Genomic DNA, 16261 nt, shown 5'->3' with positions numbered 1-16261 from the left:
AAAATCTCTTGGCAAATAGTCTCGTCTCAAGATTTTATTTTATAATAGAGAGATGAAAAAACTGAAATATCACACTAACACAAGGATTTAGACTATTTACTATGACACATGAAATCAGGCTAAGGTGCATCACCTTCTACTGATCATCACTGAGATATTTCTAAACCTTGTTTGAAGACCACCTGTGGTCAATTCAATTGATTTCACATACTCAGATAAATACCAAGCCACGGGGTCGATGAAACTGTCTGCAGAGTTTGAAGATTGGATTGTGTTGAGGTGTAGATCTGGTGAAGACTGACAAAAAACATTTGCCAGCATTGAACACCTACAGTTGGCTGGAGAGTTGGGGGCAAAACATCCAAACTGCACACGGCGCATGATTGTGATAAGAACTGAACTCGCATCTCCGAAGCTGTGAAGCTGCAGTGATCAGCACTCTGCCAACTCGGTACCCTACTCTATCAGGCTGCTCCAGACTCGTCAATCATTCAGAAGGTAGAGAAAAATGTATTCTTTAAATTGGTAATCTCTACGTATTAGAAAAGTATTATAAGCATATAAGAAAAGTAGATACTATATTATCCTAGGTATTAAAATGTAAGAGTTAGAATGTAAGATTAAAAAGGTTTATGCCTAGTGTGGCAGACAGCCGGAGGTCTTACCCGATTAGGATGCCCTTCTGAGAAGAGGACCAGGGGAGAGGACATTATCAACAGCAGTACCTCCCCTGGGACACAAGAGGGCAGCCCACTTGGTTTGTATCAGCGCCACGGGCTTGGAGCTTAGAAGCTCAACCCTGCTGGGGCCAATGTGGCCACCAACAGGGGGCACCTGGGCAGCTCCGGAAGCCTTGGCATGCAGCACCCGGAGCACTTCTGGGTGCAGTATGAAAGAGGCCGCCTCACTCCATTTGAGGAGCCAGAGTCGGGAGGCAGAGGACAGAGCTTGCAAGAGAGGAGTGGAGGTGGCAGTGAAGAAAAAGAGAGAAGGGAAGAATGGACTGAGCTTATTGTGGGTTTGTGCATTGTGTGGTGCTGCAGAAGGCAGAAGAACAATAAACGTGTGTGTTTTGGACTTGGGTGTCCTGTGTCTATCTGTGTCAAGGCTCAATCTTCCACACTATATATTTTTCTTATTCTGTATGACGTAGAAACCACCCATAGTTCATTAAGCCAAAGGTTAGACGTGCAGGAGAGTTGGAGAAGGATGGGCCTCTCGCGTAGAGAGGGAATGTGAACTCTTTGGCTGCAAATAAAGGGTAGCAAGTGTCGAGCCAGTAGGGAGTAAGGATAGGCCTTGTCAAACAGAAATGATGGACAGAGTGGGGTTTGACACCCCCTCAGCTCAGAAATATTGGTAGAATTAATTAGAGGCAGGACTAGCGCAGTGAAATGATAGGAGACAGATGAGGATGAATAATGGCTGGTATGATAAGAATTGTAATAAATGTAACAGCTGCCCATGGCTGCTCGCTCATTGCATCTGTAGTGACTCTGTATGTGCGCCATACAATAAATCTTGATTCTGCTGCCTGTCCTGAGACTCTGAGTGCCTGAATTGGTGCTAAGGGTGCCTGCCTGCTTCTACAAAGGTGAGGGCAAAAATAGAAAGAATATGGAGACTGGACACAGAAGGTACCTCACGTAGGAATCAAGCCAGGGTACATCATCACAAACGCAGTGGGTATAAAGTGAATGACCAGAATAGTTATAGATGATAAACTCAAAGATACTGAGGTGGATGAGCCTGTAGTGTTCTGGATAAAGGACAATTTGAGTAGGGAGACCACTGTTTGGGAGGCTCAAGGACTGTGTGAGCAACACAAGGAACAGTCCTGTCTCCTTCTCTCTTCACTCTGTACCCCTCATACTAGAAACACAACAGCAGGTCATGTCACCTGCAGAAATTCTCAGATGATTCTGCACTTATGGGGTGTATTGATAAGGGGAATGAGGCATAGGAGAGGAGTCAGGGAGAGAACTTTACGAATTGTCTGCAACCAAACATCAAGAAAACCAAGGAACTGCTAATTGACTTTAAATACACCAGACAGCATCTACACCTGGTCGTTATTCAGGGAGTGAATGCGGAGGTGGTGCACCACTACTAGGGCTTGGGGGTCAACGACAGGTTGGACTGGTCTCATAACTCTGAGGAAATATAGAAGAAAGGGCAGGGTAGCCTCCTTTTTCTTAGAGCACGGTGTCCCGTTAATGTGTTTGGTGACATCATTCACATGTTCTACAACTCTGTGATGGCCAGTGCCATTTAGTCTATGGTGTGGTGTGCTGATCTGGTAACATCACTTCAAGAGAGGTCCACCAAATCAACAAGCTAATTAAAAGGACAGAATCAGTTATGGCAGTGGTTCTCAATCTGTGGGGCAGGCCCCCCTAAGGGGGGCACAAAGTAACAAAAAGGGGGGTGCGAAGATGTGAAAAAAAGAAAACAAAAGTCAAAAATATGAAAAATACTTCTATTGAAACCAAAACAAATTAACTTAAACTACATTCTGATACTAGAAAAATAAATATAGAGTTAGATAAATGTTGATAAAAGTTAAGTAGGTATAATAAAATATGTATCTATGATATATCATTAATTAAAAAAGAACAAATTGGTATTAATGGGCTCCTTTAAAAAAAAACGTTAGGGGGGCGCGATTAAAACTGTTATGAAAACTCGGGTCGCAAATACTTAAAGGTTGAGAAACGTTGAGTTATGGGATGCCATCTGGACCCGCTGGAGGTAGAATTGGAGGAGAGAATGAAGACAAAACTGAACACAGCTGCACATTCTCTCTGTGACTGTTACCCAACAAATTATTCAGCAGAAGTGTCACAAGAAGTGTTATTGGGTCTCCATTAATGTCCAATGGCCTCCCAGGGACTGGGACTGCTGTTTTTATCTTTAACTAATCCAGATGTTCCGCTTTCTTTTTAGTTATTATGGTGTGCACTTGAGGGGGATTGTTATTTGTTATAAAATATTTGTATTTATTGAGTTTCTGCAAAAAGCTAAAAATTTTCTTGGGGTCAAATAAAGTGCTATCTATCTATCTATCTATCTATCTATCTATCTATCTATCTATCTATCTATCTATCTATCTATCTATCTATCTATCTATCTATCTATCTATCTATCTATCTATCTATCTATCTATCTATCTATCTATCTATCTATCTATCATATAGTGCCTTTCATCTATTTATCTAACTATCTATCTATCTGTTTGTCTGTCTATCAATCTTATCCTGCCTACTATACTAAAATATCACTCTATCTTGTTTATCCTATCTATCTATCTATCTATCTATCTATCTATCTATCTATCTATCTATCTATCTATCTATCTATCTATCTATCTATCTATCTATCTATCTATCTATCTATCTATATAGTGCCTTTCATCTATTTATCTAACTATCTATCTATCTGTTTGTCTGTCTATCAATCTTATCCTGCCTACTATACTATCACTCTATCTTGTTTATCCTATATACTAAAATTACTATCTATCTATCTATCTATCTATCTATCTATCTATCTATCTATCTATCTATCTATCTATCTATCTATCTATCTATCTATCTATCTATCTATCTATCTATCTATCTATCTATTGTGATAGGTGGACGGCCATTTATCCCGGCCAATACCCCCAGGCCGCCAGGTGGAGCTCTCCTTGCAGTATGGAGGTACCCCGAATGCCAGCAGGGAATTATGGACATTGGAGTTTTCCTTTACAACCCTGCTGGATACCACGGGGGCCGCTAGAAGGCGCTGCAGGGACGAGCAGTAATTATTTTCCCTACGCCCCGGAAGTATGTTAGAATCACATGAACAAGAGGAATGACGTGCTTACGGGGTGAAGAAAAGGATTTTTTTTCTGACCCGGAAGTGTTCCTAGTCACGTGGACAGAGAGGGCGAAACACTTCCGAGTCAGGGACTATACAAGACTCAGAGAAACACCAGAGTGTTGAGCTGAGCTGGGAGGAAGGGTGGCTAAGTGTCTGGGAGTGGAGGATTGTGTATTGATTATTGATTGTATTGTATTATTGTAGTGTTTGAGTATAGTGGAGTGGAGGGTGCTTGGTGCACATTATTATTATAAAATAAATAATAATTGGACTTTTATCTGGTGTCTGATGTCTGATCTGAGGGTTCAAGGGGTCGACAGTGCCTCTATCTATCTATCTATCTATCTATCTATCTATCTATCTATCTATCTATCTATCTATCTATCTATCTATCTATCTATCTATCTATCTATCTAGTTTCTCCTACCTTCTGTACTAAAATTAATATTTATCTATCTATTATATAGTGCCTTTCATATCTTCTATCTATCAATCATATAGTGCCTTTCACTTCCCTATCTAGCAATCTGTCAGTTATACAGGTCCTTTCACTTCTCTAACCATCTATAATATAGTGCCTCATTTATCGATCTGTCATTTAGTGACATCTATGTATCTATTTGTCTGTCTTTACTGTACTCTTCCAGCCCCAGCTGAGACTGATATTCAGCTGTGAGACATTTTACCCTGAGTGACTCTCACCCACGTCCAACCGGTATACACGTGCACGACATACTGTAACACAGCCCGCTTCTGTCCCACAAGCACCATGCAAACATCCTGAGCCAGCAACAACATCACAGAAGGTGAAAGCCGCAGAGGTGACGCTGGGAGAAAGTGACTAACACTATCTAGAGGAATCTAAATAAGTGCGGGTGGCTTCATCTGTCTTCCCTCAAAGCCGACAGCCTGTAGGCCGCTACACATTCCCCAGTAACTTCCTGCTGACCTTTTTCAGGGTTGGGTTGCTCTGATTTGTAGACTCCGTCATGTGCACAGAGTGCAGTGTAAAGCGTCTTCCTGTTAACACTCTCTCCACCCTTCCTTTATATGTTGTCACATTTCAATTGCCTTTTACAGAAGACCTAACAAGAAAACTAAAGCAAAGATGGCCTTTATTTCCACTTTAATCTGTCCTTATATACAGTATATTAGTTTAAGTAATGTATGCTGTTACATATATGTGCACGGGAGGCAACTGAAGGCTCAAAAAGGGATAACTCCATGCCAGACTAGGAGGTGGCAGAGGGCACTGATCCTTCCTCTTTTTCATCTCCAGACCAACCACGAGAAATTCCACCTTGGGAGACCACTCGCAAAACACACAGAAATTCCAGATAGAGAAGGCTCCTGAGGCTGATGCCTCCAAACTAAAAGTTCCCCCTCTTCTGCCTCAGATTCCATTTTAAAAAATCAATGACCCCCCCCGAAGGTGGCTTTCAATTGGGAACCCACATCTGGTATCTGGAAGTGATGATTCCCACTCGAGGAACAACTCCGGAAAACACCACTTGCTGTTTACTTTTGTTTATAGACGTGTCTGTTAAATGGGGACAACCACAGAAGAACCTCAGCCCCTTTATTTCTGTCCCTTTGGTACTTCTTACATTTTTACTAAATTAAAAAAAAGAAATTTTTACACTTCAATGTGCGTGGATCAGACACAATGTTGGCATTTTATCCCAAGTTTGTTTCTCCTTATAAATTACCTTATGGAATGTGGCATATAAAAATAAGGCCAGCTGATGGATTCACCCCTGACTCTGACAGAGAAAAACAATACCTGGGTTGCTTCTAACACAAATTCTGACGATCTTTGGTCATTGATTACTTGACACACAGGTCTAGAGAGCTGGGTGTCACTTTGGGTGATCAGTAGCACAGGTCCCCTCCAAAGAATTGCCCACACTATACACACCAGATTTTAAACTATGGCTAAAAACAGCTCTGAGACATGCGGCCTTCAGCTCCTGTTGTACAATTCAGCACCTATGGAGTATTTTAGCAGGGGTCAGGATGAGGACTACTAAGGCCTGGGGAATTCGTTTTTTGTATCTCATAGGGTGGAGTGGTGGCTTTGAGGTTAGGGATGTGGTTTGAATCCCATAAACACCAGAAGTGACTCTACTCTATTGGGACCTCAACCTGCAATCGCTCCGTTCTGGGTATGACGTTAATCTGCATCCAGCCCTGTAAGCAGCTCCTCTGGGGTTGGGGGCAGGATTGGCACTCCAGCCACTGTAAAACAACCTCACTCTGTTCCACTCCATTTGAACTAGTGTGGTGCTGTGGGGTCACTCATTGCACGGCTGCACGCGGATCCTAATCTGGGTGCTTCGTCGTGTGGTGGGTGCGACAATTTGCTGTAATCAGCATATGCTCCCAACCTCTCTCCTCTGTATCTCCCAAGAAGATGATGGTAGTGGACTTCAGGATGAACAAAGTCTCCCTGACACCGATCTTCATTCAGATAGTAGATGGAAGTTGTTCAGGTATATACTGCATGTCACCATGATCATGTTGTTCGACCAGACTCTCGGGTGTCAGTTTGACTCGGCTGGTCACAGCATTGAGCCCATTCCTTTCTTGCTCTTGCCATCCTTCTCCATTTGGGTCCCATTCATTTTTATATCTCATCTTCCCATCTTAGTGGGGGTCCCCGCTTGGCAACTGCATGCATCCACATATCGTTGCTTAGTCCATGACCAAGAAGCAGAAGAAGCTGAAGTAGAAGAATCTGAAGTACAAGAAGCAGAAGGAGAAGAAGCTGAATGAGAAGAAGAAGAAGTATAAGAAGAAGAAACAGAAGAAGAAGCTGAAGTAGAAGAAGCGGAAGTAGAAGAAGAAGAAGCTGAAGTAGAAGAAGCTGAAGAAGAAGAAGAAGAAGCCGAAAGCAGACACTGAAGAAGAAGAAGAAGAAGCAGAGGCAGCTGATTTTGAAGAAGAAGAAGAAGAAGCTGAAGTATAAGAAGCTGAAGAAGAAGAAGACGCTGAAATAGAAGAAGAAGAAGAAGAAGCCAAAAGCAGAAGCTATAGTAGAAGAAGAAGCAGAGGAAGCTGATGTAGAAGAAGAAGAAGAAGCAGACACTGAAGAAGAAAAAGAAGAAGAAGCAGAGGAAGCTGAAGTAGAAGAAGAAAAAGAAGAAGAAGAAGAAGAAGAAGCAGACACTGAAGAAGAAAAAGAAGAAGAAACAGAGGAAGCTGAAGTAGAAGAAGAAGAAGCCGAAAGCAGACACTGAAGAAGAAGAAGCAGAGGCAGCTGATTTTGAAGAAGAAGAAGAAGAAGAAGCTGAAGTAGAAGAAGCTGAAGAAGAAGAAGATGCTGAAATAGAAGAAGAAGAAGAAGAAGAAGCCAAAAGCAGAAGCTATAGTAGAAGAAGAAGCAGAGGAAGCTGATGTAGAAGAAGAAGAAGAAGCAGACACTGAAGAAGAAAAAGAAGAAGAAGCAGAGGAAGCTGAAGTAGAAGAAGAAAAAGAAGAAGAAGAAGCAGACACTGAAGAAGAAAAAGAAGAAGAAACAGAGGAAGCTGAAGTAGAAGAAGAAGAAGAAGAAGAAGAAGAAGAAGAAGAAGAAGAAGAAGAAGAAGAAGAAGAAGAAGAAGAAGAAGAAGCTGAAGTAGAAGAAGAAGCAGAGGAAGCTGATGTAGAAGAAGAAGAAGCAGAACAAGAAGAAGAAGTGGGAGATTCTGTACTAACAGGCTTAACAGAAGTATCAGGAAGCCTGAATCTGCTGCGATTGTCACCTTGGCTTCTTAAAGAAGTAACAGAAAGAAGGACGTTGACTGAGCTGCTGGTCATCATGAACAGGTCCTCACATCTTCTGTGTCAGGTCCTGGTCAGCCTGCAGGGCACCTCTAAACAAGGCTGATTTCTCCATAATGTTCCAGATGGAGCCAGTGGAGGATTTTTTTCACTCTGCCATTAGATTTTACAACGTAACCTCTGAATAGGCTGTGATCAGATTCGATTATAGACATAAGTATAAACGTATTTTGTATGTTTTTTGTTTGGGTCTGTTTTTGTATTTATCCTTCTGCTGTGATTTTTGTCCTGAGAGCATTAAAGCATCTAACTGTCTATGTGCACCTTTGACAGATGAAAAGCACTTACTGTTAAAGGGGTCGATGCCTTGTTTCCTTCGCTTTTCCAGAGCTGCATCGACTTCTTTTCTTCTCACACACTGGATACCCAGATTTGAAAAGCTAAAAAAAAACAATAAATAAAAATAAATACGAGTGTCATTCAAAATGTTTCTATACTTTTTTTTTAACTTTAATTAAGAATTTCAAAAACAAATCACGTCACTTCTGCATAGTCACCGTCGTTTGAGATGCAATTCTCCCAGCGTCATACCAGCCTTTTAATGCCCAATTACTACTCCTCACGCCTTCACCGTTACCAACGAAAATATAAAAGTTTGGAAACTTTTTGAACATCCCTCATAAATAAATAAGGAATAAGGATCGGCAAGATTGTACAGAAGCAGCTCTTCACTCTTACCTTCTATTTTGGACAAAAAAAAAAAAACTGAATCGGTAGTGTTGTTCAGAATATAAGAACGTCAGGGCCACTCTTTTCTAAGCTAAGGAATCGAAGTACAAGTACAAGAATGTAAAGTGACAGCAGTTACTGCAAAGTTGTGGTCGCACAATGGAGAATCACTCTGTTCAAAAGTAGCACTTTCAAAGGCGTCTCCTTAGTGTAATGGCGTACGTCTATCTATCTATCTATCTATCTATCTATCTATCTATCTATCTATCTATCTATCTATCTATCTATCTATCTATCTATCTATCATATAGTGCCTTTCATATCTATCTATCTATCTATCTATCTATCTATCTATCTATCTATCTATCTATCTATCTATCTATCTATCTATCTATCTATCTATCTATCATATAGTGCCTTTCATATCTATCTATCTATCTATCTATCTATCTATCTATCTATCTATCTATCTATCTATCTATCTATCTATCTATCTATCTATCTATCATATAGTGCCTTTCATATCTATCTATCTATCTATCTATCTATCTATCTATCTATCTATCTATCTATCTATCTATCTATCTATCTATCTATCTATCATATAGTGCCTTTCATATCTATCTATCTATCTATCTATCTATCTATCTATCTATCTATCTATCTATCTATCTATCTATCTATCTATCTATCTATCATATAGTGCCTTTCATATCTATCTATCTATCTATCTATCTATCTATCTATCTATCTATCTATCTATCTATCTATCTATCTATCTATTATATAGTGCCTTTCACATTATCTATCTATCTATCTATCTATCTATCTATCTATCTATCTATCTATCTATCTATCTATCTATCTATCTATCTATCTATCTATCTATCATATAGTGCCTTTCATATCTATCTATCTATCTATCTATCTATCTATCTATCTATCTATCTATCTATCTATCTATCTATCTATCTAAGCTCAGCAGTACAATCAGGAGAGCAGTAAGGTGACACTTTAAAAGTGACATGATTTATGAAGTCCAATTATTTTTTATCCCTTAAACTGCCAAATACATGGAGGAGTTAATGCACCCCTGGAGGCCAAATACTTTTTTGCTGCACTTTTTAAGGAAACATCACAATTCACCAAGAAAAAGTGACACTTTAATGGAACACATATTTTTTTCATGCAAAGAACATCACAATTATTGCAACAGTGATCATTTTACACACTGCCAATGAACTGTAAAAACTATAAAAAAAAAACTATTGTAACAACTTATTATTATATGTACAAGGTACAACTGACATCATTGATGAAATTCAGCTAATCACCGAGCCCACTGCGCTTAAACTGGCTGAACGTGAGCACACAGAGGCCAACGCTGATGCTGGCAGGCTAGTCTAGTGCAGCGGCTCAATCCCAGGGACAGTGATGCTGATTCATTAGGGGGCGCCACTGGTCATGAGTTGGCTGCCCAATGAATGTACGGCATGGACTGATCAGCTGCTGGCAAATTGCACTGGGAACAGAATTATAGCCGGATGCCGCGTTCAACAAATAAATTTCGCCGAATATACTCGGCTCTGGCATGCCAGCAAATTACATTGGGAATCGAGTATAGCAGCTTCCGGCAGTTTAAAGGTTAAAGTAGTGAGTAAACTAATGTCATACTTATCTAATTGAAGTACAAATACCTGCGTTATTATTATCATCCCAGCAGCACTAGGTGTAAAGCAAGAAGCACACATATTGCTATGCCGGTCCTTTGCAGGGCTCAATCACACAGCCAAGCAGAAAAGAGTGAGCCATGTGCAATCCGGTAACAGAAATCTATTAGTAAAGTGCCCGTTTCATTTTAATCCAGCTAATTTGCTATAGATATGCTGAAACAGTGTGATCGGGTAACGCAGCAGCCAGCGTATACACCACAAGTCATTGACAGCTGAAGTCAAGGATATAAAAAGAGGACGGATATCATTTACTTCAGAGAACATTAAGCATGAAGTGGTGGATTGGCGGATAATCTCAGATCCAGAAGGGCTTGAAGAGCAGACCGGCTTGGGCAGATTTGTGGCAGATGAAGTTTAATGTCAGTAAATATAAAGCATTATACGTGGGAAGTAAAAATGTAAAAAATCGATTAGAAATGAAAATCAAAATACACCTTATGAGAAGAATTTAGGAGTTGTAGTGGACTCGACACTCTCAACTTCCAGACAGTGTTCAGAAGTCATTAAGAAGGCTAACAGAATGTCAGGTTATATAGCGCCTTGATGTGTGGAGTACAAGTCACAGGAGGTTCTGCTCAAGCTTTATAACACACTGGTGAGGCCTCATCTGGAGTACTGGGTGCAGTTTTGGTCTCCAGGCTACAAAAAGGACATAGCAGCACAAGAAAAGGTCCAGAGAAGAGCGACTAGGCTGATTCAGGGCTACAGGGGATGAGTTAGGAGGAAAGATTAAAAGAGCTGAGCCTTTACAGTTTAAAAAAAAGAGGTGACATGACCGAAGTGTTTAAAATGATGAAGGGAATTAGTCCAGTGTATCAAGACTGAGTTTAAAATGAGTTCAACAAGAACACAGGGACACAGTTGGAAACTTGTTAAAGGTAAACTTCACACAAACAGAGAACCACAGACATGTGGCCGAGTAGTGTGGTAGACAGTAGGACTTTGTGGATCTTCAAAACTCGTGTTGTTAATTTAGAATGAAGTGGATTGAACTGGCGAGCTTTGTTGGGCTGAATGGTCTGTTCTCGTCCAGATTGTTCCAAATGTTCTAAAACTTTCCGAAAGAGAAATGTCTGACCTGTATTTTTTGGGATTCATTTTGAGTGAAGCATGATGAAGGTATAGCCAGTTAAGTCAAAGTAGCAGAAAATGGAATCTGAAAATCTGACTGTATCACTTTTTACAACTTATTATGTACTTTTGTTTTAAATGTATTCCTGTGGGTGGCACGGTGGCGCAGTGGGTAGCGCTGCTGTCACACAGTTAGGAGACCTGCGTTCGCTTCCCAGGTCCTCCCTGCATGGAGTTTGCATGTTCTCCCCGTGTCTGTGTGGGTTTCCTCCCACAGTCCAAAGACATGCAGGTTAGGTGCATTGGCGATTCCAAATTGTCCCTGGTGTGTGCTTGGTGTGTTTGTGTGTGTCCTGCAGTGGGTTGGCGCCCTGCCCGGGATTAGTTCTTGTCTTGCTCCCTGTGTTGGCTGAGATTGGCTCCAGCAGACCCCCATGACACTGTGTTCGGATTCATCGTGTTGGAAAATGGATGGATGTATTTCTGTTGTTAATAATACCATTTGTAATATTTTGGCAATATAAATTATTACGTCACTCTAAGTTGCTATTTTTAATTTGAGAGACAGACCGTGTACCGTACAGCCGGTGGTTTCCTATACGAAATCGGTCACTGTGGGGCCATCTTGTAGAAAGACAGAGAGAAGAGAAGAAGCCAGGAGTCGCTTTGCTCCTCGTCACAAACTCGAGGCTCTGACCCTCAAAGTATCCCAGCTCTCATGTGACACTTGTCCTCTTTGCGATGGCGGAGCCTCATTTTGTGTAATGATTTTAATTAGTTAAACTGAAGCAACTTGCAAGTCACATGTGTGAAGTACTGGTTTGAAATGGTGGCACATTGGCAGGTTAAGTGGCTTACGTGGGAACTGAAAAAGCAGCTTTGTAATTTGTCACCCGGTGTGCCTTTTGTTTATTTCTCTCACATCCCCAAAAAATGTGAGTGTTAGACTGGTCTGGACTAGATCTGGTGACTTTAAATTGTCACATTATGAGTGTGTGCCCTGCAGTGGATTGGTGTGCCACTCCAGGGTTAATTATTTCTTTGTGCCCAATGCTGCTGCTGCTTTTGTATTTCAGCCAAGGTTCCAGGATTCACATTCCTTGTTTTATGTCTTCTTTGTTCCTTTTTGACTCTTCTGTTTCTATGCATTTTATTTCTGCTTATCTGATTGGCATTTCTCTTTGGATTCAATTCTGCCTATGTACGAAACCTTCGGTTCAGATTCAGATTCCTTATTTCATGTCTTCTTTGTTAGTTTCCGACCCTTCTGCTTGTATTAATTTTATTTCTGCCTATTTGATTGGCATTTATAGTTAGTCATTGTCCAACCTGCTATATCCTAACACAGGGTCACAAGGGTCTGCTGGAGCTAATCCCAGCCAACACAAGATGCAAGGCAGGAACAAATCCAGGGTAGGGCGCCAGCCCACCGCAGGGCACATACACACACCCAGCACACAAGGGAAAATTTAGAATCGTCAATGCACCTAACCTGCATGTCTTTGGACTGTGGGAGGAAACCCACACAGACACGGGGAGAACATGCAGACTCCACACAGGGAAATTACAGTGTCTGTAATTTAGGTTGTATACATACAGTGGGGCAAAAAAGTATTTAGTCAGCCACCAATTGTGCAAGTTCTCCCACTTAAAAAGATGGGAGAGGCCTGTAATCTTCATCATAGGTATACCTCAACAATGAGAGACAAAATGAGAAAAAAAATCCAGAAAATCACATTGTCTGATTTTAAAGAATTTATTTGCAAATTGTGGTGGAAAATAAGTATTTGGTCACCTACAAACAAGCAAGATTTCTGGTTCTCACAGACCTGTAACTTCTTCTGTAAGAGGCTCCTCCGTCCTCCACTCGTTACCTGTATTAATGGCACCTGTTTGAACTCGTTATCAATATAAAAGACACCTGTCCACAACCTCAAACAGTCACACTCCAAACTCCACTATGGCCAGGACCAAAGAGCTGTCAAAGGACACCAGAAACAAAATTGTAGACCTGCACCAGGCTGGGAAGACTGAATCTGCAATAGGCAAGCAGCTTGGTGTGAAGAAATCAACTGTGGGAGCAATTATTAGAAAATGGAAGACATACAAGACCACTGATAATCTCCCTCGATCTGGGGCTCCACGCAAGATCTCACCCCGTGGGGTCAAAATGATCACAAGAACGGTGAGCAAAAATCCCAGAACCACACGGGGGGACCTAATGAATGACCTGCAGAGAGCTGGGACCAAAGTAACAAAGGCTACCATCAGTAACACACTACGCCACCAGGGACTCAAATCCTGCAGTGCCAGACGTGTCCCCCTGCTTAAGCCAGTACATGTGCAGGCCCGTCTGAAGTTTGCTAGAGAGCATTTGGATGATCCACAAGAGGATTGGGAGAATGTCATATGGTCAGATGAAACCAAAATAGAACTTTTTGGTAAAAACTCTACTCGTTGTGAGTTGCATCCAAAGAACGCCATACCTACTGTAAAGCATGGGGGTGGAAACATCATGCTTTGGTGCTGTTTTTCTGCAAAGGGACCAGGACGACTGATCCGTGTAAAGGAAAGAATGAATGGGGCCATGTATTGTCAGATTTTGAGTGAAAACCTCCTTCCATCAGCAAGGGCATTGAAGATGAAACGTGGCTGGGTCTTTCAGCATGACAATAATCACCAAACACACCGCCCGGGTAACGAAGGAGTGGCTTCGTAAGAAGGATTTCAAGGTCCTGGAGTGGCCTAGCCAGTCTCCACATCTCAACCCCATAAAAAATGTTTGGAGGGAGTTGAAAGTCCGTGTTGCCCAGCGACAGCCCCAAAACATCACTGCTCTAGAGGAGATCTGCATGGAGGAATGGGCCAAAATACCAGCAACAGTGTGTGAAAACCTTGTGAAGACTTACAGAAAACGTTTGACCTCTGTCATTGCCAACAAAGGGTATATAACAAAGTATTGAGATGAACTTTTGTTATTGACCATATACTTTTTTTCCACCATAATTTGCAAATAAATTCTTCAAAAATCAGACAATGTGATTTTCTGGATTTTTTTTCTCATTTTGTCTCTCATAGTTGAGGTAAACCTATGATGAAAATTACAGGCCTCTCTCATCTTTTTAAGTGGGAGAACTTGCACAATTAGTGGCTGACTAAATACTTTTTTGCCCCACTGTACGTGTGTGATGTCACTACCCGATCGGTTCTCCAACCGGATTTGCACATTGGCTGATTTTAGGAGATTATTATGAAAATAATTGTTGTTTTTTGTGTTGATTCATTGCCATTTGTGTCTTCACTGCTGGATTCAGCATGTTACGCTCTTTGCTATGTAGCACAGATCAGGCAGTGACAGGGAAAGCCCCTCGAGGATAAAACACTGACCAGCACCACAGGCTGCATGGATGTTAGTTAGTCATACTGAAAGGAGCTCAGAAGATGAAGAGAGAGGAAAAGGATGCAGAGAGTTGTAGACCAAGAGCATAATTTTATCTTCTGGGGTGGTTTAAGGTGGCCTAGTGGTTAGCACTGCTGTCTCACAGCTCAGGTTCTATTTTTGGCCACAATAATCAGCTCAAGTAGAGTTCACTTCTCTGATACTTTGGGATGCTGCCAAGTTCTTTACACCATTATAATTCACTTAAAACTAATTCATTTTCTGCTTCCCCATTGACTTCAATGCATTTTGCAGAGGTCGCTGAAATTCCCAAACCATCTGAAATCAAAGCCAAGCAAATTCAACGAGAGTCCTAGCTTCAAAGTCTCGCCCAGTTACTGACTATGTGGATTTTACGTGATCTCCCTGTTTCGTGTTTTGCCTTTTCTCTTGGTGCACTCTGGTTTTCCTTCTTCTACATCCATGAGATATTTTTGTTTGGGTCACTGGCAGCTACACATTGGCTTGATGTGAGTGTGAGGGAGTGTGTGCTGTGTGTGAGCCTGGCCTGCAGTGGACTGACTTCTGCAGTGCCCTCCACAAGTTTTGGGACAAATGCACATTTTTTCCTTGATTCCCCCCTCTGCTCCACAGTTTAAAATTACAAATCAGTCAATTCAGACTTGTGATTAAAGTGCACATTGCAGACTTTTCACATTTTGCTCACACCATGTAGAAATTGAAACACGTTTTCTATAGAGTTACCCCCATTTCAGGAAACCATAATGTATGAGACACAGCAATGGCAGGTCTAATAAAGTCGTCATATTTAGGACTTTGTCACATATCACTGGCATACAATGACTGTTTGAAGTCTGCCCTTCATACACATCAGCAAGTGCTGTGGGACTTCTCTGGTGACGCTCTGCCAAACCTCTAATGCAACCATCTTTAGCTCCTGCTTGTTTCTGGGGCTTGTCTCCCTAATTTTTCTCTTCAACATATGGAAGGCCTGCTCAATTGGATTTAATTCTGATAGCTGGCTTGGCCATTCAAGAATTTTCCATTTTTTAGATTCGATAAACTCCTGTGTTGCCTTAGCAGTCTGTTTGTCTCATTATCTTGTTGTTGGATGAAGTGCTGCCCACTAAGCCTGGAGGCATTGATTGGAACTTAAGCAGATCAGATGTTTCTACACACCTCAGAATTCATTGTGCCACTGCTGTCAGCAGTTCATCATCAATGAAGACAAGTGTGCCAGTCAGGACCTGTGGCAGCCATACATGCTCAAGCCATAACACCCCCAGCGCCATGTTCAACAGATAAGGTGGTATGCTTTGGATCTTGGGCAGCTCCTGTTCATCTTCACACTTTGCTCTGCCATCAGTATGATCAGGTTCATCATTTGTCTCATCTGTCCACAAGACATTTCCCAGAATTCTGCAGGCTCCTTGTACCTCTTTTTCACAAATTGTAATCTGCTCATCCAATTTTTGTGGTGTTCATCTTGTAGTGTGTCCTCTGTATTTCTGTTCATGAAGTCTTCTGCAGAAAGTCGTCTCTGACACGTCCACATCTACCTCCTGAAGACTGTGTATGATCGGTCACACAGACATTTGTTGTTTTTTCTTTACCACGGTGAGGATTCTTCTGTCATCAGCAGTGGAGGTCTTCCTTCACCCACCAGTGCCTTTGTGATTACTGAGCTCCAGTGTGTTCTTTC

The 16261-nt window shown here is 41.5% G+C and overlaps 1 protein-coding gene across 2 annotated transcripts in view; it reads right to left on the bottom strand.

Annotated features, from left to right (window-relative positions):
• Positions 1-16261, bottom strand: part of relb (v-rel avian reticuloendotheliosis viral oncogene homolog B) — a 101271-nt gene that overhangs the window by 22700 nt on the left and 62310 nt on the right. For both annotated transcript variants that reach the window (XM_028795898.2, XM_028795906.2), the window contains one exon: positions 7975-8066. In XM_028795898.2, coding sequence (XP_028651731.1) covers positions 7975-8066 — 92 coding nt within the window. The remainder of the gene's footprint in view (positions 1-7974; positions 8067-16261) is intronic.

Source organism: Erpetoichthys calabaricus, chromosome 1 (genome assembly GCF_900747795.2).
Source record: "Erpetoichthys calabaricus chromosome 1, fErpCal1.3, whole genome shotgun sequence".
Lineage (NCBI taxonomy): Eukaryota > Metazoa > Chordata > Cladistia > Polypteriformes > Polypteridae > Erpetoichthys > Erpetoichthys calabaricus.
This window is presented reverse-complemented; position numbering and strand designations above follow the sequence as displayed.